The 25,788-nt window shown below is 42.3% G+C and overlaps 1 protein-coding gene across 2 annotated transcripts in view; it reads left to right on the top strand.

Annotated features, from left to right (window-relative positions):
* The window catches only part of NSMAF (neutral sphingomyelinase activation associated factor), a 59,345-nt gene that overhangs the window by 9,904 nt on the left and 23,653 nt on the right, over positions 1-25,788 (top strand). For both annotated transcript variants that reach the window (XM_090040033.1, XM_090040034.1), the window contains exons 2-18: positions 548-634; positions 743-821; positions 912-979; positions 1,071-1,107; positions 4,203-4,253; positions 5,793-5,864; positions 6,258-6,305; positions 6,398-6,450; positions 7,513-7,642; positions 8,320-8,391; positions 9,466-9,574; positions 18,839-19,015; positions 19,983-20,062; positions 23,979-24,069; positions 24,161-24,224; positions 24,353-24,404; positions 25,477-25,597. In XM_090040033.1, coding sequence (XP_089896159.1) covers positions 548-634; positions 743-821; positions 912-979; positions 1,071-1,107; positions 4,203-4,253; positions 5,793-5,864; positions 6,258-6,305; positions 6,398-6,450; positions 7,513-7,642; positions 8,320-8,391; positions 9,466-9,574; positions 18,839-19,015; positions 19,983-20,062; positions 23,979-24,069; positions 24,161-24,224; positions 24,353-24,404; positions 25,477-25,597 — 1,391 coding nt within the window. The remainder of the gene's footprint in view (positions 1-547; positions 635-742; positions 822-911; positions 980-1,070; positions 1,108-4,202; positions 4,254-5,792; positions 5,865-6,257; positions 6,306-6,397; positions 6,451-7,512; positions 7,643-8,319; positions 8,392-9,465; positions 9,575-18,838; positions 19,016-19,982; positions 20,063-23,978; positions 24,070-24,160; positions 24,225-24,352; positions 24,405-25,476; positions 25,598-25,788) is intronic.

Below are 25,788 nucleotides of genomic sequence, written 5' to 3'. Positions count from 1 at the left end.
TCAGTGTTTATGTTATCTTGCCATTGTTGCCTTGGTCTACCTCAAGGTCTGATACCTTCTGCCTCAGTTTCCAAAATTTGTCTTGTATGCCTTCTCTGCATAGCCAGTATGGTTTTAAATTCTTCCATCAGGAGAAAATGAGGAGTCCTTATATATATTTTTCTTACGTAGGAATGTTGTACTTTTAATCATGTTCCATGAAGTGGCAAATGTTATTAGTCTCATACCATTACTATTTTGTTTCATCATGCAGACTCTCTGCATTTGTTGTACTTTGCCAGGCATCTTTTGTGTGGGGTATGAGGCCAACAACCTCAACTCCTGAAAAAAACTAATAAAAGATGTAGGATAGAAAACTTATTTTTTCTTCATGTCAGGTGTAAATACAACACTTTTAGATATTTTCAAGTGAGAGAAGCTCCAGCACATTTTTAATGCTTTTAATTGTGCCCATTTGACAGTGTAGTTCAATTAAAAATAGCACAGACTGTTCTCTTTTATGAAGAAAGCTTCTTATATATTTTCTTAACTTTTTTTTCATTTATAGGTTTTCCTTACTGCTCCTTAATCTGGAAGAATATTACTTTGAACAGCATACAGCTAATCATATAAACAAAGGCTGTAGAGGTGAAAGGTAGAAAACCCATCTACTTGTATTTATTTAAAAATTCATTAAAATCATTTTGCCATTATACTGTATAATGATTTGGCATTATCATCATGATTTTCTTTTCATTTCTAGGCAAATAAGAGGTTCACTAAAAATCTGTTCCAAGTCGGTTATTTTTGAACCTGATGACAATATCCACCCTATTATTAAAGTAAGTTGTATGGTCTTATAACCTGGTAGTATCTTGGTTTCCTTTTAAAATGCATTTTAAAATCAACTGTATTTCTATAATTTGTTACAGATACCACTGAGAGACTGTCTTAGTATAGAAGCACCAGAAGACAATGAAGCAAATAAGCATTTTGCAAGGTTTGTGAATTTTAAGAAGTTCAGATGCATACATTTTTTGGTTTTAGTAAGTTGAATTCTGCTTTTCAAATATACTATATTTATGTTTTAGGGAGATATCTGGAGGGATTTCTATCACATCAAATCAGGTAAGACGTCCCCAATTTTTTTTGGCAAATAAGAATTTTTTTCTGTTCAGTATTTACTAAAATCAGTATTAGACACAGTTAGTTAAGGGGGGATATTCACCATTATTGTTATTAAAGTATCTTGGAAACAAGAACAGCCATAAAACACCTGCAACCTTATATGAAACACAAATTTAGTATTTCAAGAAACCTACCTGAAAAGATCATAGTTTGCCGTGCTGAGTCTGCATCACAAGTTTTTATTGGGAAATTTCATAATAAAGACAATATTTTCAGAAGTAACTTGAGAAAGGAAGAATAATGCTTTTCTTAAGTGTTTTTTGTCTATGAGACTTACTAATTTTGGTCTTGCTACGTCTTATAGTTTTTCAACACTTCATTATCATAGGGATTTAACATGTTAGTTTTGCAAAAAGTCCTGCCATTGAGGTAGATGGGAAGACTGTCTAAACATTGGGCTCTAGTGCATGTTCAGCACTAATCGGTAGATGATTTTAAAAATAGTACAAGTAATATTTTGACAGGAGTGTCTTAATTACGGTTAATATCTATAAACTATAGATACAGTAGCTTTAATTAAAAATACAGTTGATTTTGAAATTTTTAAAAGCAACTCTTTTAGGAAAAATGGGAACACTTTCCTTTAAATCCTTTGTGACCAGGGTGAATCACCTTTTTTTTTCACCTGATTTAGTTAACATCTTATGGTCATTTTCTGGTGGATTTCTAAGTGGTAAATATTTTAGTAAAAGATGCAGAAGTTTATTTTGTGCTGAAATAAGTGTATGCTTCACTTTTACTTGCAACTGTAAAATATATAGATGTATATAAATAAAAAAATAGCACCTTGCTTACCCTGGAAAAGTCTTAGAGGTTATGCTGATATTTTTACCCAGTGTAACTACAGTAATGAAAACAGAAGAGGCAATGAGCAGTGGCAGTTGCTTTTCTCCTTTCCTGGATTGGACTGGGAGGCAGCGAGGCACAGCCCCCAGCCCATTCTCCAAGCTCTTCTCCCATCCGGGACTGATCCAGGAGGAGAGGGGAGCAGCAAGGCAAAGCCTCCTGTCTGGAGCAACCACTTCACCATTCTGCTCCTGGTCTTATGGAGCAGAGCAGAGGGAGCAGCAGGGCAACCCCTGCCCTCTTCTCATCCTGGGGACTGGTGTGGAAAGCAGGCAGAGGCTGCAATGCTCTTTGCAATCTGCTGCCAGGTGCTGGGAGCCAAACAGAAGGAGCCAAGCCCCTGCCTGCTTCTCACACTGGGAATGCTGGTGTGAGAAGTAGGTGGTCAATGGGAGAAGGGTAGCAGCTGCCTTGGTTCCTTCTCCAGCCTCAGGTGACCCCAGTCTTGGAATGGGAGTTTTTACCTCTGTTCTCTAGGAGGTGTTAAGCTGTGGGAAAGTATACAGAAAGTTTGTCTTGGGAGAATAAATCTCCTTGTTCCAGTGTTGTTTTTCTTCTGGAGTGGCCACTTGTTGCTTTGTGAGAAAAAGCTTGAACAGCTGCTTGTGTGGAGATGGAGATTCTCTGGTAGCAACTGAACATCTGTAAATAACCTTCTTACAAAGGCATTTTTTTACTGATGCCCATGAATTGCATCTGCGTTGTAATAAGTAGTACTTACAATTATGCTGTTGGAGGGGTTCTTAGGGGTCATCCCGTCCAGCCCCTGCACAGATGTAGGATGTGCTACTTCTCTACTGTCCTTGATAAGACACCAAACAGTCATGAATTTGCAGTGCCACAAAATGTGGCGAGGGGGAGCGTACAGGCATTCTAGCTCCAAAAAGGCCTGCTCTTCAGCCAAGGGGTGATAGTGGGCTGCTTCTTTGTTCTCTCCTCCCAGGAGTACCCAATTATCAAGAGCCTTCCTTTCCAGGAAAGGGGGCAGACCTGTCAGTGAATATCTGGTAGGAGAGAGCTGCTTTCTTTGTCCCATCACCCCTGGTAGTACTGCCAGAGCTCCAGTTTTTGCCAGAGCTCTTGCAATGGTGGGGGGAATTTCCTAACCCTAACCCCATCCCTTCACCCTTTTGCTTGCCTGCTGTGCTCTTTGGCTGAACAGGCAGGGGGAATAGGGAAGGGAAGGGAAGTTGTGCCATGCTTTGAGCAGTTCCTCAGCTCCCTGGTGCTGGTCAAAGGATGGGGAGTGGGGAGAGCCATGAAGCTGTTTGAACAGTGCTGGAGAGAGCCAGGACTACTCAAGCATCTGCAGCAGTCTGCTCCTTTCAGAGCTACCTGACAGCTTGCACCCGGGTGTGGGATATCTAAACTGTTCATTCTCTCTCTTTTCCTTGGAGGTGGGAGGGAGAGTTGAAGTCTTGAGGGATACCCATCTCCCTACCTATAACTGAACAGGCATTACATGTATGCTGGAAAACAGCAAAGTTGTTTAAAAAAAGTTTGTGTGGAATCATTCTTTTTTCTCCTACAAATTGCTTGAACACCTGTAATATGTTCACTTTTTTTGTGCCAGGAAAAAAGGGTTTTTTTCCAGCACAAATCATGGCCTTGAAAACTTCTATTGAAGGAGATTCTATAACTTCCCTGGGCATCTTGTTCTATTGTCTAACGGTTCTTACTGTGGGAGTTAAAGTGAAATCGAATGGAATAAATAATGCATATAATTTCAGACATTTACCTACTATGTAGGCTTAAAAATTGTATATCAGCTACTAAAAGTGTTTTAGCTTTTGCTTGGTTTAAAATCAGTTTGATTTAAAGACTTAGAGTAGATATGAGTTCTAATACTTTTAAGACATAACTTTTAAATTAAGAAGCATAACTTTTAAATTAAGAAGAACTTAACCTATAGATAGGTTTATACATATCCAGTTCTAGGTTTCTTGTAGTATCGAGTAGTGGCTACATTCTAGAATGGGATAGGTCTCTTTTTGGATGTGATAAAGCATTTCTCATATTCCTGTCCTCCAGCCACTGTAATTCCTTCTTCCAACTTCCAAATTCATGAATTCCACTGCATTCCTCTGCTGCCCCCCTCCTTGCATCCAGGAACACACATACTTGCATTCTTTATCTACATATTGCACCAAATGATAATTCACAAATCAAATTATATTATCTTTTTTTAGGTTCATCTCATTAAAGAACGAAACATTATTGCACCGTACAAAACTGAAAGAGTAAGTGAACCCTTTCTTATGGTTTTTTGCCGATTCAAGAACAAAAGTACAGTTCATAAAAATCCTTGTAAGAATCAGATTATTTAATTATTGTGTTGAAGAATATGGGAGTAAAATCAAAACACTTAGAATAATTTTTCCATTTTATCTGATGGACATTAAGATTTTTGAGGTAACTTTGTCAAAAGTCTTAGTCTTCCATGACCTGATACTGAAGCAAACTTCAGGAGTATTTATACATTTATAGGCTTCTCAATCAGTGGTTCAAACCAGAACAAGTGAAGAGAAATGAAAGAGAAAATAACAAGCTTTTTTGTATTTCCTTTGGAAGAATAGGGCATAGGTTCAAACACCAAAAAATTGCATTCTTATTTAAAGTTGCTAGTAAAAAGCAAACTGGTACAAGAATTTAAGTTGCACAGTGTTCTGTCTTCTCTTTTGTAAGAGGAAAATTGAGTGACACAGCCTACAAATTCATGTTCCTATAATGAACAGCAGTACACCTTGTAAATGCCCTCTGAGGTATCTGTACTTTGAAATCACTCATCCAATCTCCCTTTTAAAATCTGTGTAGTAGTTCTGAATTATGTTTCCATGTGTTTGGGAAAACGGTCTTTGTCATTGTTGCCTATAAATCCACCACCCTATACATAGCTATAAAAGGCCCCCTGATTTCTCAGAGGTATTCATAGTAATACAATGGGACAGTCCTGAAATCTGCCACAGGGGACCTCTAGTTACATACGTGCTAGAACTTATTTTTTCTCAAATCTCTTTTTCTTATTCCCCAATCCAAATTCTTTGAGATGTGTCTTGCTTTCTCTTTACATTATTGCTTTACTTATTAGATTTCTGTAAACTGTGACTATTACATTGAGCTGAAAATCATCTGGTTTTGTGCAGTTATTTTTCCCTGAGTTTGCAGAGGTTAACTTTTTAGTACCCATATTCCATTGTTCAAAACCTATTTTACTCTTCAAATCTTTTGCATTTTTTATTAAAAAGCACGTGCATGTGTATACTCACTTGATGTAATACTATTCAGTCCTAAAGACAAGTTAGTTCAAATTAAACCTCTATTTCTAGGGTGTTGAACAAGGAAGTAAAATGTCTGAAGGAAAAAAGAACTATACTGCAGTTAATCTGTATGCTTTTATCCTTTAAGGCAGTTGTTGACTGAAAACCTTTTTCTGCATTGTGCAAAGCTACACTATCCTCTAAAATGGGTCCTGCCACTTTTTAAAAAAACATTTGCTATGTTAGATGCATAAGTACTTGAGACTTTGCTTCTAATGCTATTTTTTGAAAATGTCTTTTCAAACGTTTGTTAAATACTGAATAACTTGCAAAATATAATTCAAAGGGAATATTTATTGCAAAGAAAATATACATGTAGTATATTTACAGAGTTTCCCATGAGTGTGAAATTCAAAATATTTCAGGAATGCTGCCAGCTTTAAAAAATATATTGTTGGGGGGGGGTTGGTTAGCTTTAATTTTAGTGTTCTATCCAGTATTGTTTTCACTTTGTTTTATTAGGGTAAAAATGAATACGTCTTTCAGTTGGATGTTGCTGGGAAGGTGGAGGATGTTATACAGACTCTGCTTCAGGTACACACTTTTTTTAGCTTCAGTTTATAATACAGCAAGAGTCTGTCTTCAAACCAAATAGATTGAACAGTTTTATATTCAGAAAGCAAATAGGTTGGAGTACCCTAATTCAAAAACCCTAAGCAAATGGCATATTTCTAAAAACTGTTTTGCACTTCCCTTTATAAAAACTTTCATTTCCTGGTAGCAGTTGATTGTAAAGAAACTGTTAACAAAACTTTGAAATGGTTATCTCTATCTTTAGAGTAAATGACTGAATCCTCTCTTTGCATTCTGTCTGCAAGACTGCGGTGTGTCCTTTGTGCTCTTACTTGACTTCTGAATTGTCAGAAAACAGATTTAGTCCTATATGGTATTTGTTTCATCACCCACACTGATTTCTCTCTAAAATAGCTTTACAGGGCCTCTCATCTGGATGAACTGGGAGATCAGGCTGCCATGGTAAACTTTTGACACCTCCTATGAGCATGCTTTTATTGATGTTGATGCAACTGCAATTAGGAACATAAAAAACTTTACCCTTCTTTCATTAGATAACTGCTATATTGCAGTCACGTTTGGCTAGAACATCATTTGATAAAAACAGGTATGTTTTCAATAACTTATTTTTTGTGCTTTTGTACTGCACGTTTAGTTCATTTGAGATGCTAGAATTAATTCTAACTTTGAGCAAATGCTTATTAACTACAGCATAAGTACTTTAATATAGAACATTTACTTAGGCTTGCATTGTGGCCCAGAACTGTAGCATGTTATGTTCAGCATGGGCCACATGCAGCTGTGAGGTATTAAATTGAGGCTCCTGGGCTCTTGCCCAGCAGTACATGCTCTCCAGTTGGAGTCTCTGGGCTCTCCCTTCCTCATCCAGCTGCTGTTTTCTGCCCCTGGCCCAGGGGTCTGGGCAGTGAAGTAACATACGGAGCTGGGGGTGAGCCTGGGGCCTGCAATGCAGAAGGAGATACGGGCAAGAGTTGCAGCAGGAAGTGGGGAAGCTTCTCAGGCATGCATTACAGCAGGGGGGAGAGGGTTCATGGGTGTGCTGTGCAGTAGAGGGGAATGGAGTGTTTATGGGTTCAGTAGGTGGGTAGGTTACATGGTGCAGAAGTTAGTGGGGGGTGGGGGGGAGTGTCTGAGTGTGGCCTGGGGGTAGGGTCGGGTGGGCCTGGGTCACCCTGGTGCAGCCCGTGAGGTGTGCACCCTCTGCTAGTGTGGCTTCTGGGGTATGTGACTCCCAGCCACTTTGAAGTTAGGCAGCCCTGCCATAGAGGATAGTAAGTCCTCCAGTATCCAAGGTAAATCTTGCAATTTATACTTCAAAATGTCTTTCTTTTTAATTCACAAGTTGTTTGGCACAAAGGTAAAATTTTTGAAAAATGAAATGGTGTGTGTGTGTGTGTGTGGAGCTGCCAGTGCACAGACTTGATAGCTGCATCGGAGTATTGTAGAGAGGTATAAGAATTTTGTGCTCAACAGAAGGAAAAATAACTGTGAGGAAAGAACTTTGTTAAATATTCTCAGGGTACTTTTTTTTTTTTTTTTTTTTAGGTATTCAGTAAAGTGCTCATAAAAATATTTCTAGAGCAGTTTAAAAGACCATTTCAGTTAAGCAGGAACAAAGACTGGTAAACTTATTCCTGCTTTCTTATAGATTTCAGAGCATTTCTGAAACGTTACATATGGAATGTGAAGCAGAAATGGTGACGCCATTAGTGACTAATCCAGGTCATGTGTGTGTCACTGATGCAAACCTGTATTTCCAACCTCTGAATGGGTATCCAGTAAGTAATTAGCTAGGAAATACATGTATGGCTTCTCCATCCTGCTCTCCTATGAAAAATATAACTTATTCCTCATAAGAAAACTCGCTATAAGAACACATGATAAAGAGCCAGGTTAAATCTTCTTGGATGCTGATGAAAAATGTATAGCTGTTTTCCTCAAATTTGCATAGTCTCTTCACATACAGTGTAGAGGACAAGCACTATTGTAAGCTTAGAATGAGATTTATAACAGATCTTGGGTATATTGTGAATGCAGAATGATGAAGTATGTATGATCCACTGCCATCTGGTGTTTTACATTAGAAATGCTATTTCATGTTTGTCCATAAGGTGGTATAACTAGCTAGGAAGCTGACTCTTTCCATATTCTGGCAATTTCCTCAATTTGTCTACCATATCTCTGACTAGTGTCTTTTAGGACAGAGGTTAGAAATAAGCAATGGAGTTGCCACTTAACTTGCCCTTAAGATCAAACAGCTGGCAATAGCAAAATAGTTATTATTAAAGTAACTATTTCTTTAGTGGCAGAGGAATGAGAATGATGTATGCAAATGATATCAGATGTTATATCTCTCCAATAGAGAAAAACCTTCATAATTCTAAAATCGATTAATGTAGTACTACCTATGTAGCACTAATGGCCTTGGCACTTTTTCTAAATTTTTATCCTACAGAAACCTGTGGTGCAAATAACATTGCACAATGTCCGTCGCATCTATAAAAGACGTCATGGTCTAATGCCAGTGGTAAGCTGGAGCTTTTTATTTCTAGTTATATGCATTGCTAATACCAGTCAGACTTTCTCTGAAATTGCAGGTGTTAGTTGATAGAGCGGAAGGGGGAAGGTATTTTAGAAGTACAGGCCTGCATTTCTTTTTGCCACTTAGAATGTCTTTATTCTCATTGTGTTGACAAAGTAGAAATCAAAAGCAGAGAGAGACTGCAGACTATCTACCTGTAGGATAAAGGGGACCTCTTTCATGGCTACATTGATTATTTCAGTTTGGTGTAATTGAAAACTAAGCCAGGTGTTAAGGCTGGTAAAAAGTTGCTTAACATTTTTTATTTAATGTGTGAATTGCGATCAAAACTTAATCGTAGTCCCATGTTCTTTTAATCTGTAGTGCAGTTCTGCAGTGAAGTAAGGCCAACTTCTTCCATTTATCATAATGTCTCTTTGGGACTACACAGTGTATTCACTGGCTTCAGAAAGCTGAAATACGTGGTCAGCTTATTAAACATTGGCATCCCTAATGACTTTTCAAACAATATATTCTTTTGTATTGTAACTATATCAGTAAATGTCAGCTGAAAGGTGCCATACAACTTCAGTGAACAGGGAAGAAATTGCATTGTGTGATGTGATACGACTATGAGGAATGGGAAAGAAGTGGTACAAAGTTTAGCCATGGAGTCCTAGTTGCATTCTTTCACAGTTCTGTTTTTAACATGATATAAATGGAAAGTCTACTTTTAACAAAACTAGGGGGGAAAGGATGGCTGAGTGGGGTGTTTGGGGGTTTTTTTTGGTTTTTGTGGGGGGTGGTTTTTTTTGTTTTTTCCCAGCTACATGCCTGATGGATCCAAGGGGCTTATTTTGGTTCTGTCCTATAGGACAAATTTTATATCGAGTCCTTAAACTGACTTCAATCTCTTGTGTGGGCAGGGGAGGAATATTTATAAATAGCAAAATACTTGGACAAAACTGCTGCCAAATTCAATGGGAACAACTATAACCTAAGATCAGTAACTGAAATCAGTCACTAATGTGCTATTGTTGAATTTTAGACTTTAATCTTTTTCTTTCTTGAATTTCTAAGGGACTAGAAGTATTTTGCACAGAAAATGACCTCTGTTCTGACATCTACTTAAAATTCTACAACCCTCAAGATCGAGATGAGCTGTATTTCTATATTGCAACGTATTTAGGTGTGCACTGTTTTTGGTTTTTTTAAAAGTTCTCCTTTCTCAGGGAAGGGCTACGGGATGGGGAGGAACAGCTTAGATTCTGTTTTGATGTGTGGGAGAAAGTAGAAAAATTAAATAGTTGTGACCTGACATGTCTAAAAATATATTCTGGGTTGGAGGAGGCAAAGTCTGAAATGAATGTTACAGTGCTGCCTGTAGCTACTTTGTGATATTCTTCTATTATTAGAACTATATATGAAAGCTCAGATAATAGTGCTTTAGTGAAAGTATGGAGGGTTTTTTTTCTGGTTAATGAACTTGCTACTAACTCTTCAAGGTGAGAAGCGCTTAATGGACTTTGCTTTCATAGCATGGGATAACATACAGCTGAGCTGACCTTTATTTATTGGAGGTGTTTTAGTTGAAGTTATAGAAACTCACTCCTCATGTCTAGTAAATCCTGTCCATGTTCATTCTTGGGGATGCCATGATGACAAGTAGCACATAGTCCTCAAGTATATATATTTAGACTTGATCAGAAATAGCCAATGCCACAAAAGGGACAACAGTAATGCAACCTGGAGATGTTCTGTCAGCTCAGTCAGTTTTTTTCCTTGAGAGTTTTCCTTCCATATCCACACTTAGAACTTTTTTGTTTGATTGTGGGATTAGAGCAGTTCAGAATTTCTGGACAGATTAGTCCTTTTGGTAAACGTCCTCCTTCCTGTGTGCTGGTGATGTTCTGTTTTCATCCTTTCCATTTCTCGTGGTGTCCTTGAAATAAGATGTCATTTATAGTAAAATGAGGCCACGTTTTCCAACCGTATGTCAAGTAGGTGTCCTCAGTTGCTCAGCTGTAAAGTGAATTCCTCTCTTAGAAAATAGAGACTTAGACTCTTAAATGTTTTATTAATGCTAAGGTAATTCATGTTCTGTTATTTTCTTACCTTAACAAATGTATAGTCTTTCCTTCCTCTCCATTCAATCAATCCTTGATGTTTTCTGCTACATAGGAAGTGCCATACTGAACTAGACCAATGGCCCATCTGCCCAAAAGCCTGTCTCTGATTATAATAAGATTGGATGCTTTAGAGGGAGAGCATCGAACTGCATGTCCGTGGAGTAATCTATCTCCAATTCGTTACCCTGCCTGGCATTCACCATTATTGGTTAAGAGATACCAGAGGAAAATGTCGAATCATTCTGTTCAACAGCTATTAATAGATCTATCATTTGTCCATTTTCCTAGTCTCTTTTTGACCCTGGCTATGCTATCTGCTTCTACCATCTCTTGCTGCAATGAATTCCATAAGTTAGTTACTCATTGCATAAAAAAGTACTTTCTCTTGTTGGTTTTAAATTGGTCACCTCATTTTTAGGGGTAACCACTATTCTAGTATTCTGGGACTTGCTAAATAATGCTTCCGTCCACGTTGTCCACATCTCCTTGCTGCTCCTGCTGCCTGTCCCATGCCCCCACCCCCCCAGCCTTCTCCTTTCCAAATTGAAGAGTTCTAGCCTTTTTAGTCTCTCCTGGTATGGCAAATCCTCTCCTCCTGTTCATTTTGGTTGTCCTTCAGTGTACCTTTTTTAATTCTTCTACCATCTTTTGGAGATGCAGAGACCAGAACTGCATGCAGTATTCAAGATGTGGGCACACCATAGATTTGTATAATGGCATAATGGTATTCTCCATTTTGTTTTCAGTTCACCTCTTGATGATATCCAACAACTTGCTGGCTTTTTTTGGTCACCCCTGCATGTTTAGCTGATGTAGGTAGTTTTCTAAAAATAATGCCAAGGACTTTCCTGAGTTGTAACAGCTAGTTCAGAACCCAATATTGTGTACATATAGTTCAAGTTATTTTTCCCCATATACATTACCTTGAACTTGTCATAACTGAAGTCCTTCCACCACTTTTGCTCACTCTTAGCTTGGTGAGATCTTTCTGCAGCTCCTTTCCATCACCTTGGGATTTGATTACCTGGAATAATTTGGTATTATCTGCAAACTTGGAGATTTCATTCTGCACCCCCATTTCCATTTCCTTGATGAAAATGTTTAATAAAATTGGGCTCAGCACAGATCCCTTCATGTCCCTCACTTTTAACTGTTCTCATTCTGTAAAGTAACTATTTAGCCCTACACTTTGCTTCCTGCCTTTTAACCAGCTCTCAGTCCACGAAAGAAGCTTCTCTTCAATCCTGTGGCAATGCAGTTTTTTTAAATGTCTTTGGTGAGGGACCATATTGAAAACTTTTTGAAAATCCAAATATATTATATCAGTATAATAGAACCTAATGAGGAGGCTTTAAACTATGTTTGCCAGGGGTTGGAGACCAAAGTCCTGAAGTAAATGAGGAAGTAGATGACCTGGAGGAAGCACAAGCAGAAGGGGTCAACAGCAGAGGCCTTTTAATTCTTCCTGAGAAAGTAGGGCAACTGGCTAGTTACCTCCAATGTCTGTACTCAAATGCAGGGAGCCTGGGGAGCGAGCAGGAAGAACTGCAAGTCCTCACGCAGTCATGGAACTATGATGCGATGGGTGGAATAGCTTGTATGACTGGAGCACTGTCATGGATGGGTATAAACTGGTCAAGAAGGACAGGCAAGGGAGAAGACGAGGAGGAGGAGTTTGGCTTTATGTAAAAGCTGTATAATTGGTCAGAGCCTCAGTATGAAACTGGAGATAGGCCTGTTGAAAGTCTCTGGGTTATGGTCGGAGGGAGGAGCAGCAAGGAGGATGTCATGGTCGGTATCTGATAGACCACCAGACCAGGAGGATGTGGTGGATGAGGATTTCTTTAAACTGCTAGTGGAAGCTTCCAGATCACAGGCCCTGGTTTTCATGGGGGATTTCAGTCAACCTGACATCTTCTGGGAGGGCAATACAGCAATACACAGGCAGTCCAGGAACTTTTTGGAAAGGGTGAGGGCAGCAAGTGTTGGAAAGGCCGGCTGGGGGGCATGCTGTTCTTGACCTACTGCTCACAAACAGGGAAGAATTGGTGGGGAACATAAAAGTGGATGGCAGCTTGGGCAGCAGTGACCACGAGATGATTCGAGTTTAGGATTCTGAAGAAAGGAAGGACAGAGACAGCAGATGCAGGGAACTGATGGGTAAAAAGGCTTAGCTAGTATAGCAGAAGACCAGCTTGGCTTAACAGAGGACCTCTTCAGTGAGCTAAAACACAAAAAGGAAGCTTATAAGAAGTGGAAAGTTGACCAAACAACTAGGGAGGAATATAAGTATTGCTTGGGCATGCAGGGATGAAATCAGGAAGGCCAAAGCATAATTGGAGTTGCAGTTAGCAAGGAACATGAAAGGTAAGAGGTTTTTACAAGTATGTCATTGACAAGAGGAAGATCAGGGAAAGTGTAAGTCCCTCACTGGATGGGGGGAGGCAACCTAGTAGCATGATGTGGAAAAGGCTGAAGTACTCAATGCCTCTCTCTTTCACCCCAGTCTTCACAGGCAAGGTCAACTCTCAGACTACCACGTGGCAGCAGTTTGGGGAGGAGGTGAGCACCTGATGGTGGTGAAAGAACATGTCCATGGGACCAGACATGCACCCAGGGGTGCTGAGGGAGTTGGCCAATGTGATTGCCCAAGGGGCGTCCATCCCAACAAGAAGCAAGGGGGGGCAAGAGTGCCCGAAAGCCCCCCTGGCTCACCAAGGGCGTCCGGGAATTCCTGCTTGCCAAAAAGGTGGTGTACACCTAGCGGAAGGGTGGTACTATCTCCAAAGAGGAGTATACCTCCTCTGCTTGGGCCTGTAGAGGGGCTCTCAGGAAAGCTAAGGCAGACATAGAGCTAGAACTAGCGTCCAAGATCAAGGATAATAAAAAGTCCTTTTTCAAATACATAGGGAGGACGAAGAAGGCACCGGGTAATGTGGGGCCCCTGCAAAGTAGGCTGAGCAATCTGGTGGTTGCACCGGAGGAGAAAGCAGAACTCTTTGACCAATTCTTCACTTCCGTTTGCTTGTGCAGGGACCGGGACTTCCCGGCTATGATGCCAGATGGACTCGAGGGGAACGCCTCCAAACCTCAGGTTGGGGAGGACCGGGTTAGAGAGCTTCTGGAGGGGCTGGACGTGTTCAAGTCAGTGGGTCCAGATGCTCTCCACCCCAGGGTGTTGAGGGAACTAGCTGGGGTTATTGCAGGGCCCTTGGCATGGCTTTACGAGCGCTCGTGGTTCTTGGACCAGGTGCCAGATGACTGGAAGATAGCTAACATGGTCCCCATCTTCAAAAAAGGGAAGAGAGAGGACCCGGGCAACTATAGGCCCATCAGTCTTAACCTCTATCCTTGGGAAACTCTTTGAGAAGATCCTTGAGGAGCACATCTGTGATGGGCCGGCTTCAGGGATGATGTTCAAGGGCAACCAGCACGGTTTCATTAGGGGCAGGTCATGTCAGACCAACCTGATTGCCTTTTATGATCAGGTCACAAAGGCAATGGATGCAGGTGTTGCCGTGGATGTAGTCTTTCTAGACTTCAGCAAGGCCTTTGACACCATCTCCCACCCCATCCTCATTAAAAAAACTAGGCGACTGTGGCGTTGATGCCTACACAGTCAGATGGATTGCAGGTTGGCTCAAGGGTCGTACTCAGAGGGTGGTGGTGGACGGGTCATATTTGACCTCGTGGGAAGTGGGCAGCGGAGTCCCCCAGGGCTCGGTCCTGGGGCCTGTGCTGTTCAATTTCTTAATCAGCGATTTGGACGACGGGATGAAATGCAACCTGTTTAAATTCACTGATGATACCAAAATTTGGGGTGAGGTGAGCACGCTAGTAGGGAGGGAAAGACTGCAACAAGACCTGGATAGGTTACAGGAGTGGGCTGACATAAACAGGATGCGTTTCAATACTGACAAGTGCAGGGTGCTGCACTTAGGCAGTAGAAACCAGCAACACACTTATAGAATAGGAAACTCCCTTCTTGAGAGCATGGAGGCAGAAAGGGATCTTGGAGTCATTATTGACTCCGAGATGAATATGGGCTGACAATGTGAGGTCACGGTTGGCAGGGCTAACCGGACCTTGTCATGCATCCACAGGTGCATCTCAAGTAGAGCCAGGGAGGTGATCCTCCCCCTCTGTGCGACGCCGGTCAGGCCACAGCTGGAGTACTGCATCCAGTTCTGTGCGCCCCATGTCAGGAGGGATGTGGACAACATTGAAAGGGTCCAGAGGAGGGCCACCTGCATGATCCAGAGACTACAGGGCAGACCCTACATTGAAAGACTGCGGGACCTAAACCTGTTCAGCCTTCACAAGAGAAGGCTGAGGGGGGACCTGGTGACTGTCTTTAAACTCACTAGGGAGGACCAGAAGGGTTTGGGGGAGACACTGTTTCCCCTAGCGCCCTCTGGCATGACAAGGAACAATGGACACAAATTATTGGAGAGTAGGTTTAGATTAGACATCTGCAAGAACTACTTCACAGTTAGGGCAGCTAGGAGCTGGAACCAACTTCTCAGGGAAGTGATGCTGGCTCCTACCCTGGGGATCTTTAAGAAAAGGCTTGATGACTACCTGGTTGGACTCATTTGAATCCAGTCTTTTCTCCTGCCCAGGCGGGGGGTTGGACTTGAAGATCTGCAAGGTCCCTTCCGACCCTACTTCTATGATTCTGTGATTGTAGAAATGCTGTCCATTATCTTTAAAAACTTGTGGTGATTGGGAGTGATCATGGAGAATTGAAAAAGGGCAAATGTGTAGTGCCTGTTTTTAAGAAAGGGAAGAGGGAGGATCCAGAAAACTACAGACTGGTCAGCCACAACTCAGTCCCTGGAAAAATCATGGAGTGGGTCCTCAAGGAATCTATTTATAAGCATGTGGAGGAGAAAGTGATTAGGAACAATCAGCATGGATTCACCAAGGCCCTGACCAACCTGATTGCATTCCATGATGAGATGACTGGCTATATGGATGTGGGGAGAGCAGTAGACATGATACACTTTGATTTTAGCAAGGGTTTTGATATAGCCTCCCACAACATTCTTGCAAGCAAACTATAGAAGTTTGGGTTAGATGGATAGACTGTAAGGTGGATAGAAAACTGGTGGAATTGTCAGGCTTGGGGAGTAGTAATCAATGGCTCAATGTCTAGGTGGCAGCAGGTATCAAGTGGAATGCCCTAAGGATTGGTCCTGGGGCCAAGTTGTTCAATATCTTCATCAGTGACCTGGAAGATGGGATGGAGTGTACCCTCAGCAAGTTTGCAGATGACACCAAGCTGTGGGGAATAATAGATTTGATGAAGGTACAGCTAGGATTCAGAGACCTCAACAAATTGGAGGATTGGACCAAAAAAATTTGCATTAAGTTCAGTATGGACAAGGGTGAAGTCCTGCACTTAGGACTGAACAATCCCATGCACTGATCCAGTCTGAGGACTGACTGGCTGGGCTGCAGCTCTGCAGAAAAGGACCTGGGGGTTATGGTGGAAAGTAAGCTGAATAGAAGCCAACAGCATGCCCTTGTTGCAAAGAAGGCTAATGGCATACTGGATTTCGTTAGTATGAATGTTGCCAGCAGATCAAGGGAAGTGATTATTCCCCTCTATTCTACACTGCTTAGGCCACATCTGAAGTACTATGTCCGGTTTTGGGTCCCCCACTACAGAAAGGATTTGGATAAATTGAAGGTCCATCAGAGGGCGACAGAATGATTAGGGGGTTGGGGCACATGACTTCTGAGGAGAGGCTGAGGGAACTAGGCTTTTTTAGTCTTGAAGAAAGAAGACTGGGAATGTGGGTGGGGGGATTTAATAGCAGCTTTCAACTATCTGATGGGTGACTACAAATAGGGTAGAGCTAGACTCTTCTTAGTGGTAGTAGAACAAGGGACATTGGGCACTGTCACCGACGGGCCTTCTTGTACCCCTCCGGGGAGCTCTGTTTTCCTGGTTGGTAACTCTTCCCCTTCTGGACCGGTTTGTCTCCGTGGGTGATCTTCTCCCACGTCACCAAACCCCGCTCTCGCCTGCCACGACTTGGTGTTTCCTTAGTGGGGCGGGGCTAGTGCACGGGTCCTTCGGTGGCCCGGGCTTGGCCCACCGGTTGCACACAGGGCTTCGCCACCCCTACACCCTGGCCTCCCGCCACCTCTGGGCTCCGCTTCTCTGATCCGGCTCCGCTGCTTCCACCGGCTTCTCCCACGGCTTTCTTACTCAATTCCACAGATTGTAAGATGCAGCTATACCACTACCTTGCGGTTGACCTCCTCACCGTAACCTACACCAGAGCCTAATCTGCACCCTCTATCGACCTCTCGCCCCAAGCCCTTCACCCGGTGCGGCTCTTCCCCTGTGTCATCACTAACTATATTGCTATCCCTCCACCAGATCCTTGTTAGCCTGGGACGGGAGGGGAAGGGATTCCCCCTCAGTGTCCCTACTGTTGTCCCACTCCTGTTCCTTGACCCGACGTCCCTGGGTCTTGGTGGCGATCCCTCCCCAATCTCCCTTCAGCCCGGGGATTCTTGGACTTCTGCCCCTCTTCGGCGAGTCCCGCACCCGCTGTTGCCGAACTTACTTCGGAGTCCCCAAACTCTTCTTGGATCTTCCCGCTCCTTCGTCGCTCACCTGATCTGTCGCTCCTTGCACGATCGGACGTCGTCCCCATCGTCGGGTTCCCGATCAGGGTCGCTTCTCCCTGGGCTCCAGCTTGGCGGGTTCTGTCCCCAGGATCCTTTGCCGGTGCTTTCCCGGCCCGACGCACGATCCCCGAGCCATCCGCCGCCTCCAAAGCGGTGGCTGCCATTTTTAAATCTCCCGGCCGGCGTCTGACATCATCGTCAGCTGCCAGCCACAGCTGTACATAAATGCGGCTGACGAACCACGCGGGTTCTCCTTCCGCTGCAGCGTTCCTCTCCGCCCGCCCTTCTGGTGAGTTTTCCCGACTTCTTCGGGTCCCGGGACAGGCACTTTTACACATGCTTTAGGGTTGGGGGAGTAGTGCTTTAGAAAGGCTCCTAGAGCTGCTCTAATTAAAGCACATCTGAAGTTTGTGCCCTTGCTGCCATTTTTAAGCATGGGGACACTGATGCACAAGCTACTGGAGCTCAGCAATTGATTAACAGTCTGCTCTGATGCACTGGAATTCCAGAACGTCAGAGCAGCCTCCCTGCTTGTGTATAGGCGCCCAGTGGTCTCAAGTTGCAGCAAACAAAATTTAAATTAGATATTAGGAAACATTTTCTCACTAAAAGTGTAATAAAGCAGTGGAACAGATTACTGAAAGAGGTTGTGGAATCCCCATTCTTGGAGGTTTTTAAGAATTGGGTAGACAAAGCTTTGGCTGGGTTGAACTAGGTAGGGATGGTCCTGGTTTGAGCAGGAGGTTGGACTAGATGACCTCCTGAAGTCTCTTCCAACCCTCATTTTCTATGATTTTATAATGGAATCCCCCTTTTCCACTTGCTTGTTAACACCCTCAAAAAAAAAATAGGCCAGCACATTTGTGAAGCAGGATATCTTTACAAAAACAGAGGCTTTTTTTTTCCCCAGCAGATTACTTCTGTCCATGCGACTGATATTTTTATTCTTTATTTTGGATCCTACAACTTGCCAGGGATAGAAGTGAGGCTAACTGGTGCTCTTTAGAGCTCTTTCTGAAGATGAGTGCTATGTTCCCAACCTTACATTCCTTGGGCACAGAGACTGTTTTTAATGATAGTTTACGTAGTATTGCCAGCAATTCCTACAACTTCACCTTTGAGTTCCTTGAGAACTCTTGAGTGAATGCTGTGCAGTCCTGGTAACTTATAGCATTTAATTTATCAATTCATTCTAAAACGTCTGTTGTCACTTCAGTGTGGTCCAACTCTTTAGTCCTATTTACTAGGAAGGATTGTTCTGGCATGGGAATTTCTTCAGTATCTTCTGTGGTAAAAACTGGTGCAAAGAATTCTTTTAGTTTCTCTGCTATGACCTTATCCCTGAATGCATCTTTTACACTCTGGTCATGTAATGGTCCCACTGATATATTCATTCATTCATTCATTCAGGATTCCATCTAGAATTGCTTCTTCTCTTCTAATATAAGGTGTTTACAATCACTTGACTAGCTCTTTTTGGAAAGACCTCGTATGATAGGAATTGAAGTGTATAGCTGCCGTAGGTTTTAATCTGACCCTTTAAATTATTACACTTGGATAAATGATTGGGAGATCACTTATCCAAGCATAGTTAGTTAAGTATCTTTGGAGTCAAGTATCTTAAAATGGAAACCAGCTAAACAAAGATTTTATTGTGTGATTTTTCTTTTTTATAGAAAACCATATTGCAGAACACACAGCTGAAAGTTACATGTTGCAATGGCAGCGAGGGCATATTTCAAATTACCAATATCTTCTTCATCTCAACAATCTGGCTGATCGGAGCTGCAATGATTTATCTCAATATCCTGTATTTCCTTGGATCATAGCAGATTATTCTAGTTCAGAATTAGGTAAGCAAATATTCTTCTTTGTATTTTTTTTTAATAATAAGAAAGCTGCGCTTGATGTAAGAACTGCTGCTTTTACATCACCTAAAACACAAGCAACATCAACAAGAAATTGGAGGTTGACAAACAGGATGCTGATCTCAATGCATATTTTTTTATTCTTATGCTTTTTTATATTTTCTAAAGCAAGGTATGTTGGGATTGATTATCCCATCCATAAAATGAAGTAATATTTAATAGAAGTACTAAGTGTCAACTTTCTAGAAAAGTGAAATGCCTGATAAAGTTTATTTTGTTTTCCCCTATGATTTGTTTCCAGTGAGTTGATAGCAATGGTTTATTAGTCTTGCATGAATTTAAAAAAATAATTAATTAAAAAAAACTTTTCGAATCCAGGTGTTGCCAAAATATGAGGTTAATTTCTCCAGAAATGCTCAGAAAGGTCTAATTGCCTAAATCTGTATGACAGAATTTAATACTATTCGTTTCCTGGGTAAATCTCTCATAGCAAACTTGTGTTGCCGTCAGTTTACTCTCTTGAGAATCTGGCTGCCTCTGCCATTTAATAGGCCTGACATGTCTTTGCCTGCTGTATGGAAGGAAAGAAGGGGAATCTAATGGAGTTTCTAGCAACCACTCACACCTCCTTTCAAAGTGTTGTCATGACACAATAAAATAATGTCAAGTTGCTTAAGAAGTGGAGGAGAAATGTGGCAGTTAGCTGTGCCTTAATGTTATTGAGGTCATATGGAGAGTGTGAGATGTTTGCCTAATTCCCAGCACTGTGGAACTCATACTAGCAAAACCCAAATTCAAAGCTTTCTGTTGTGTAAGGCTCTTCAGTAAGCAAGTAAAACACTAACATTAAGAGCACAAATAGCCATTTATTGTGAGACTCCTTTGTTCTTCTGCAAGTAGAGACAGGATGAAAAAGTGCTTTTTATAAAATTTAATTGCATTTCTCTTTCAGATTTGACAAAGCCTGAAGCATTCCGGGACCTTAGTAAACCAATTGGTGCTTTGAATAAGGAAAGGCTAGAAAGATTACTGGTATGTGACATTTGGGTTTTCTTTCAATTTGTGATGGTCATCTCAGTAATAGGAGAACTCCAAGCTCCTAGCTTTATGTAATCAAATGTGTGAAGATTAAACTTAACACAGTATAGGAATGAACAGGCTTGTATGTTGTATTAACTCTAGCGTGATTTTTCTGTAATTGGACTGTAAATATTACTGGAAACAAACTTTACCTTAATCTAGTATACTGTGGCATAATTTCTGTGCAATATTTCCTTGTATTTAGCTGTAAAGTATAGGAAAATACCACTTCAACCAGCGATTTTTTTTTTTTTTTTTTTCTTTTTTGGAGCAACCTAACGTATTTATACATTAGCCATTGCAAAGCAGCGAGTATTCGATTTGGATTTGGCCAATTTTGACTGGGGGGGGGCATGCCTCTTGCTGCTCTGTGCCCCCTGGGAGGGCTGGGGAACTTGGGCTCTTCCCCAGCTTGCCCCCTGGATCTGGTGTGGGATGACAGCAGGCTGCCGCTGCAGGCTGCAGCCGGTGGTGGCACGGGGCTTGGTGCGCCCTCCCTGAGCACCAGGAATAATCATCCTGGTGCTGCTGCCAGCCCCAGCCTGCAGTGGCAATCTGTTGTCATCCCATGTGCAGATCTGTGGGTATGCACCCCTGGGAAGAGCCTGACACTGCTTCCCAGCCCATTGCCCTCCTGGGGGCATGGAGCAGCAAGAGGTGTGCCCCGGTTCTCCTCCTGCACCCCTCCCCTTGCAGCCACTGACTGTTCCCATTGCAGCTGGCACCACTCACTCCCAGGGCCACTGCAGTAGGGGCTAGGGTGAGTGTGGACAATCTGCACCGTGTCCTGTGCTGGGGATCCACTTACTGCAGCAGACCTGAGAGCAGCCAACAGCAGCTTCCTGCACCACGGCATGGCGCAGCCCAGGAGCTGGGGTGCAGGGGGACAGGCTGAGCCCAGATGTGGAGGGACAGGCAGAGCATGGTGCAGCTCCAGGAATGGCACCCCCACCCCCCGTCTCTTTTCTAGTTCCAGCCTCACTCCCTCCCTCCCTCCCCACTTTGGGGAGCTATAGCTATTTGTTACATTTATAAAGTGGGTTCGCTGTATGCAAGGGAAACTTGCATAGCCTATGGCCGAATCTCTGAATCGGCCATGAATCTCTCCAAATTGATTCTGAGGCATCTGATTCAATTTGAACCTCTTAATGGGTCTTCCGATTCAATTTGGATTCGGAGATTCAGCCGCCGAATCTCCTCTGAATTGAATCAGCTACTGAAGCTTCACACAGCCCTAATGTACACACAACTCTGAAAGATCGTTAATCTACTCTTTCTAAATTCTTGTCTTTCCACATAACTGAAAATCCTGGTGTATTCTTATGGGTAAGAACCACTGTAATTCAGACTTCAGTGGATTTCAGGGGAAAGCCCAAAATTTAACGTTTCCCTCAAAGCCCCAGGAAACTGCAGTTTGGCTGGAAATGGTCTAAAACCATGGGGGAGGGAGGTGGGGGCAGGCAGGCAGCAGAGCCCCAGAAACACCTGAAGCCTCATATTTCCAGGGGCAGCCTAGTACAGGCTGAGCCCCTGGTGGGGCTCAGCCAATCAAGTTGTTGACTTCCCCATGTTGGCATGGGCTGTGAGCCATGCCAGGTGCCTGCCCCCACAGCTGGGCATAGGGCACAAGGTGCTTCTGCCACAGGGGCTTCCCCCTGTCCAGTACAGCTCTTCCGAGCCCCGCTTTGCTTTGCTGCCACATTGGAGCAGTGGGGAGTTTCCCACTCCCCTTCTCTGCATGGTGGGGAAGAGCAGGGCTTGGGAGACCTGTGCCAGGTGGGGAGAAGCCCCTGTGGTGGGGGCACCCTGCATCCCATGCTCAGCTGTGGGGGCAAGCACATAGCATTGGTCTCCTGAGCCCTTCTCTGCTCTCCCATGGAGAGAAGAGGAGGGGGAAATTTGCAGCAGTGGTCTTCAAGGGTCAGCGTCCCATAAAAGCTGGCACTCAAAGGTTGTTGTTTAATAATGTTTAATTATTGTGGTTTCATTAAGAATTCTAAGTGGTCGGCTTTGTTTAATAGGTGGTGAGCTTTACTTTCTTAAAACAGCTGAAGAACAGCCTGTGTACTGGGTAATCAGCCCCATGGTGGGCTCCTTCAGCCAATCAGAGGTGTGGGAGAACCTGCTCTGAAAAACGCAAGAAATTGGCTCCAGTGAGCCTGCTTTTCCCTGCACCAAAGCCTGAATTACAGTGGTCCCTACTTACAGGTATAAATAAAGTGTTCCTTGGATCTTCAGTTGAAGAGTAGAAACATACTTTAATAGTTATCTGTATGTTTCCAAACTTTTTAACTTCCTTAGTGCTCTAAGATGCATTGGACAAGGAAATTTTTGCCATATCAATAATACCTTTACTGCTAGAAATGAGAGAGGTTTTAAAGTAGCAAAGGCTCTAAATGAAGTTTTTGGCCATGTTCAGGTGTTAGGTTTCTTCTGGGAGAATTGTTGCTCTCCTGATAGATACTGAGTGTACAAGCATTCACTCACTTTCTTTTGGGGGAATCATGGCTACTCTGGGAGAAGGATCTTTCAGGTGTCAGCATGGAAAGCCTCCCTTAGAAGGGAACATATTTTTTACTTGTATATAGTGTCTGGTCTGGGAGAGGAATGGAGCAATAGAACGCAGTGCTTCCTGCACTTGTCCAGGTTGGGGGAATAGGTAGGTGGCATTGCCACCCTGCTCCAGTCCCCTTCTAGATAATTATGCAAGCAGACAAGTAGCTGCTCCTTGTTGCCTGCCTGCTTTTCTGATGGGCAGGGGCTTTGCCTTGCTGCTCCCCTCCTGACCCAGACTGGTCTGGGAAGGGAGGGGAGCAACTGCCAGTGCTCCCTGCCTCATCCCTTGACTGGGCACTGCCCGGCTTGGAACAGACTGGGGACTTCACCTTGCTGCTCTTCTCTGCTTCCAAAGACCAGGAGTGGAGCAGAGAAGGCTGCTTCCCATTGAGTCCCTGCACCCTGTTTTAGAGAAGGCATGGGAAGTCTTGTCTGCCACTCTGCTTCTTACCCAGGGATTGGGACAAAGGGAGAAGCCACTGATTCATTCCCATGGCTTCCCCAGACCAAGTTCACCCCAGTCTGAAGGTACAGAGAGAAGGGGCGAGGGGGCAGCTGCAGGCTGAATCTCTTGAAAAGGTTTTACTGGGAAATCCTCAGATTTCCACTAGTAAAAATAAAGGCTACAAACAGGTTGTTCCACATTATGTGAAGCAAGCACAAGAAGAGTGTCACTCTTAAGAATGGATTTTCCTCCATTCAAAGTCAAGATTTAAATATGCTCTGAAGTAGATAATGGATTTATAAATATAGCAATGTATCCTTGTTGCAGAAAGTATTTTGAATATAGCAGCTTTGGTTTTAGAGGACTGAGAGACCTTTGTTTCCAGCAACTGTATTGTAAAGTTAGGCTTCACCTTCAGAATAATTGCTCGTTTTGCTCCTTCTAACTTGAGTAAAAAGCTGTTTCACCTGCATGGAAACTTGGCCAAATTTTTGGTCTGTGATCATGATTGGTGAAAAAACAATATAACCTTTAATTTTTTTCAAAATCTGAAGGAGCTTTAACATTAAACGTGTGAAAGTGTGTTAGCATGCAGGAAAAACAAACTGCCAACCTGGGCTCTATGTTCTGTAATTGTGTGCAATTTACTACTACTTACATACAACTTTTCTACATATTCTAGAATGCAGGAACCAGTATTAATAAGAATATAGTTCACTAACTGTGTACTGTATTTTAACTGAAGAGATGAGAGTATTTAATCCTGGCTTAAATCTTAAACAGCATGTGTGCTTGTTTTGTACTAGGGAGGTGGGAAAAAATCTGTATTTCTATTTTAAGCAGTATATCTTTCTTCTAATGTTGCAGACACGTTATCGGGAAATGCCAGAGCCAAAATTTATGTATGGCAGCCACTACTCATCTCCAGGTTATGTTCTGTTTTATCTGGTCAGAGTTGGTAAGATGGCTTTCATACTAAGTTTTTTGCACACAAAGTATCTTTGAAAATAGAATTTGGATAGATGTGATTTCTGTTCATCTCTCCCCAGCACCAGAGTACATGCTTTGTTTACAAAATGGAAAGTTTGACCATGCTGATAGAACATTCAACAGGTTTGTTTAAATTTAATATTAAAATTAGATATTTTCACTGCTGAAATAGCTTGCTCTAAAATATAACTTTAGGTAAGAGAGCTTTGAAATTAATTTGACGCATCAGTACATCATTCTCTTGTGTCTAGTATTGCAGAAACCTGGAAAAACTGTTTGGATGGTGCAACAGACTTCAAAGAAGTAGGTAGCCAGAAGCTTTCCCAAGTCACATTCACTAATTTTGCTGTGCTTAAAATTTTATTTTCCAAAATTAATTTTTGGGCTGCATCCATACTGAGATAAAACTGCCTTGTGTATGTTTGTTATTGTGGAGGACTTTTAATACTCTCCTTAGGCACACATCGCTTCCTGTGGGCTGGATCTTTTCCTTCTCTCCTTGTTAAATAGTAATATCATTGTTGTTCTGTCATGTGGATATTTTAGTAAAAATCATGCAAGTACGGCCCCTGGCAGGCATTCAGTTAAAGGCATGATGGGATATGATCCGCAATCCCAGCAATTGCACCTCCTGCCATGCTACAGATATGTGGCGGGAGGTGCAATTATGAGTTTGGGGATCAGACCCCAATTGTGCCATATTGTACAGTAGTAAGGCAGTCAGCTGATCAACCCTCCCAACTTTGGGAGCACACTGCAGTCAAGGGATCCAGCATGCTACCGAGGCTGGAAGTCCTGATCAGCTGGTTGGCCACACATTCCAATGGGATCCAGCCACTTTGTTTAAGAATTTGTAGATTATTCCCTGTTTTATCATTTCATTAATTGAATGAACATGAGGTTGGGTTACTACTGAAGACCTGATTTAATTGGTTAACTGTGTCTTAAGTGTAACGTCTGCCAGGGAATGTATTTGTGCCAAGCTCCTGTTCCAGCTAAATGTCACTGGATATTTGAAGTATCAGGTACATGCTTAGTGCTAGTAAACTATGCTTCTTTGACAGTAGAGACTGGATTGACAATGCAGCTTTTCTTAACAGTAACAGTCAAGGTCTGATCTTGAACAACTGGCTTAAGTGAAATAACATTTATTATAGATTTACTTGATCATGAAAACCTTGGCTTGATGTGCTTAGTGAAAGTTTCTTCAGTGTCTAAGATGAATCTTGCCAGGCTTACCTTTATTTTAATCTAAGTTTGAACTTTGCAGTGTTTTATAATATGCTTTACACATTAGCAGTCTTTTAAAATATGTTTATATAGCTAATTTCAGATGATAAAATATATCTCCATTTTTGCCTCTTGTTGCTTCCAGCTGATTCCAGAATTTTATGAAAATGATTCTAGTTTTCTAGTAAATGGTTTGAAGCTGGATTTGGGCAAAAGACAGGGAGGAAAGATGGTTGAAGATGTAGAACTTCCTCCATGGGCATCAGGTAATGACATTTTTGGATGGTTTGCTAACTCAATACTGCAGATAACTTATCTTTGTTCTCAGACCTCTACATTTTTTCACTCCCTCATCCTAAATATTCCTGTTTTATTTTCAGTTACACAACTTATTTAAATGTAGGAATAATTTAAGGTAGGCACGATTCTAGTCTAAATAATGTAGGAGTAATCTAAG

This window comes from Crocodylus siamensis, chromosome 3 (genome assembly GCF_052110815.1).
Source record: "Crocodylus siamensis isolate JL-2025a chromosome 3, ASM5211081v1, whole genome shotgun sequence".
NCBI classification, from domain to species: Eukaryota; Metazoa; Chordata; order Crocodylia; family Crocodylidae; genus Crocodylus; species Crocodylus siamensis.
Note: the sequence above shows the minus strand (reverse complement) of the source record. Positions and strands in the feature narration are given on the sequence as shown.